Source organism: Nansenia antarctica (assembly GCF_963989245.1).
Source record: "Nansenia antarctica genome assembly, chromosome: 3".
Classification (NCBI taxonomy): Eukaryota; Metazoa; Chordata; class Actinopteri; order Argentiniformes; family Microstomatidae; genus Nansenia; species Nansenia antarctica.
The window spans coordinates 5,853,056-5,855,555 of NC_137688.1; the positions used below are offsets into that span (position 1 = coordinate 5,853,056).

The 2,500-nt window shown below is 42.0% G+C and overlaps 1 protein-coding gene across 1 annotated transcript in view; it reads left to right on the forward strand.

The window, feature by feature from the left end:
• LOC308153223 (macro domain-containing protein CT2219-like) overlaps positions 1-2,500 on the forward strand; it is a gene marked incomplete at its 5' end in the record, with an annotated part of 31,456 nt that overhangs the window by 23,481 nt on the left and 5,475 nt on the right. Inside the window, 1 exon segment of the mRNA XM_080526307.1 lies at positions 1-16. This exon segment is cut by the window's left edge and continues 15 nt beyond it. Within this exon segment, the coding sequence (XP_080382433.1) occupies positions 1-16 (16 nt within the window).

The following is a 2,500-nucleotide window of genomic DNA, read 5'->3' on the forward strand; positions in this document are numbered from 1 at the left end:
TCCACTGGAGTCTACGGTGAGTTGTCTTACGTGTGTGTGTGTGTGTGTGTGTGTGTGTGTATCCATATGTCTGTGTGTGTGTGTATCCATATGTCTGTGTGTATCCATATGTCTGTGTATCCATATGTCTGTGTGTGTGTATCCATATGTCTGTGTGTGTGTGTGTGTGTGTGTGTGTGTGTGTATCCATATGTCTGTGTGTATCCATATGTCTGTGTGTGTATCCATATGTCTGTGTGTGTGTGTATCCATATGTCTGTGTGTATCCATATGTTTACGTGTGCGCATGTGTGTGTGTGTGTGTGTGTGTGTGTGTGTGTGTGTGTGTGTGTGTGTGCGTGTATCCATACAATGGGGGAAATAAGTATTGAAAACATATATATATATTTTGTCCAGTAAATGTATTTCCAATGAGCCTATTCAAGTGAAATTTGCACCAGACTTTGGTATTAACTCAAACAATCCAGACAAAAAATCTAAACATTTAAGTCCATATGTAAATACAGTTATGTGGAATGAAACAGGAAAAAAGTATTGAACACACTAAGAAAAAGCAGTACACCACAGCAAGGAAAGGCAAGGAACCAGCTGAAAACCATAACTAATTAGGAGGCAACTCTACCTCCAATCTGTGCTAATTAATGTCAGCTGGGTTAGAATATATTGATGGGCTATAAAAGTTTTGTTTTTTGTTACCAAGGTGCCACACAACAAACATCTAATGATGGGTAAAAGCAAAGAGCTGTCACACGACCTTCGCAACCAGATTGTTGCAAAACATGAAAATGGAATTGGCTACAGACGTATTTCACAACTTCTGAATCTTCCAGTAAGCACCATTGGGGCATTATCCATAAGTGGAAGCAACATCACTCCACCATCAACCGGCCACGCACAGGAGCTCCTCAAGATTTCTGATCAGGGAGTCAGAAAGATACTTAGAAGAGTAGCCAAAGAGCCAAGGACCACTAGGAAAGAGCTCCAGAAGGACTTGGAGGCAGCAGGTACAACTGTGACAGAAAGGACAGTAGGCAATGCACTCCACCGCCATGGCCTCTGTGCACGCTCAGCCTCCACTGATACTCCACTACTGAAAAAAAGACATGTTGAAGCTCGTTTAAGGTTTGCCAAACAACATTTGGACAAGCCAGTGAACTACTGCGAGGATGTACTCTGGTCAGATGAGACCAATATTTTTGGGTTAGGGTTAACTTTTTGGCTGTCACACAACACACCATGTTTGGAGGAGAAATGTCACAGCACATCACCCGAATAACACTATACCAACAGTGAAGTTGAGAGGTGGAAGTATCATGGTGTGGGGCTGTTTCTCCTCTCGTGGTACTGGCAGACTTCATATCATTGAAGGAACAATGAATGGAGCCATGTACAGAGAGATTCTTGAGATGAACCTGCTGCCATCCATCAGGATGCTGAGGATGAGACATGGGTGGACCTTCCAACAGGACAACGATCCAAAGCATACAGCAAAGTAATTATAATTACTATTATTTAGCCTTTATTTAACCAGGTCAGTCCCATTGAGACACAATTATCTCTTGTCTGAGGGAAGCCTGGCCAAGACAGCAGCTTAAAACATCGAGTTTCGACAGTTAAAACAAACAATGCAGAATTACACAATAAAACAACACCAGATCAACAACAACAACAAATAGACAAAATACAATCTGGTCAGAGCAATAGAGTGAAATATAATGGGACTTTCATATAAAGCAGGAGCAAGAATGATATGAGGCTGATTCCAAGTTACTCACAAGGTTTTTAAACGTTCCAAGAGAAATTACTTCCTTCCGGTTCTGTGCTCTGTAATGGCAAAGGCAATTCCAGGCCGGTGCAAAGTGCATGAAGGAGTGCTTGCCGAATTCAGTGCGAACTTTCGGGGACATTTAGCAGATAACAGTCGTTGGAACGTAAGGAGTAAGTACTCTGGGTTCTTGTAATATAACCACATAGATATTGGGGGAGTAGGCCTAAAATGGCTTTATATATAAAGGTGTGCCAGTGTGAGAGACGGCGTGCAGCCAATGAGGGCCACTCAACTCTGCCATATAAGGTACCGTGGTGGTTAAAGCCATATAAGGTAGTGGTGGTTAAAGCCATATATAAGGTAGTGGAGGTTAAAGCCATATAAGGTAGTGGTGGTTAAAGCCATCTAAGGTACAGTGGTGGTTAAAGCCATATAAGGTACAGTGGTGGTTAAAGCCATATAAGGTACAGTGGTGGTTAAAGCCATATAAGGTAGTGGTGGTTAAAGCCATATAAGGTAGTGGTGGTTAAAGCCATATAAGGTAGTGGTGGTTAAAGCCATATAAGGTACAGTGGTGGTTAAAGCCATATAAGGTAGTGGTGGTTAAAGCCATATAAGGTACAGTGGTGGTTAAAGCCATATAAGGTAGTGGTGGTTAAAGCCATATAAGGTAGTGGTGGTTAAAGCCATATAAGGTACAGTGGTGGTTAAAGCCATATAAGGTAGTGGTGG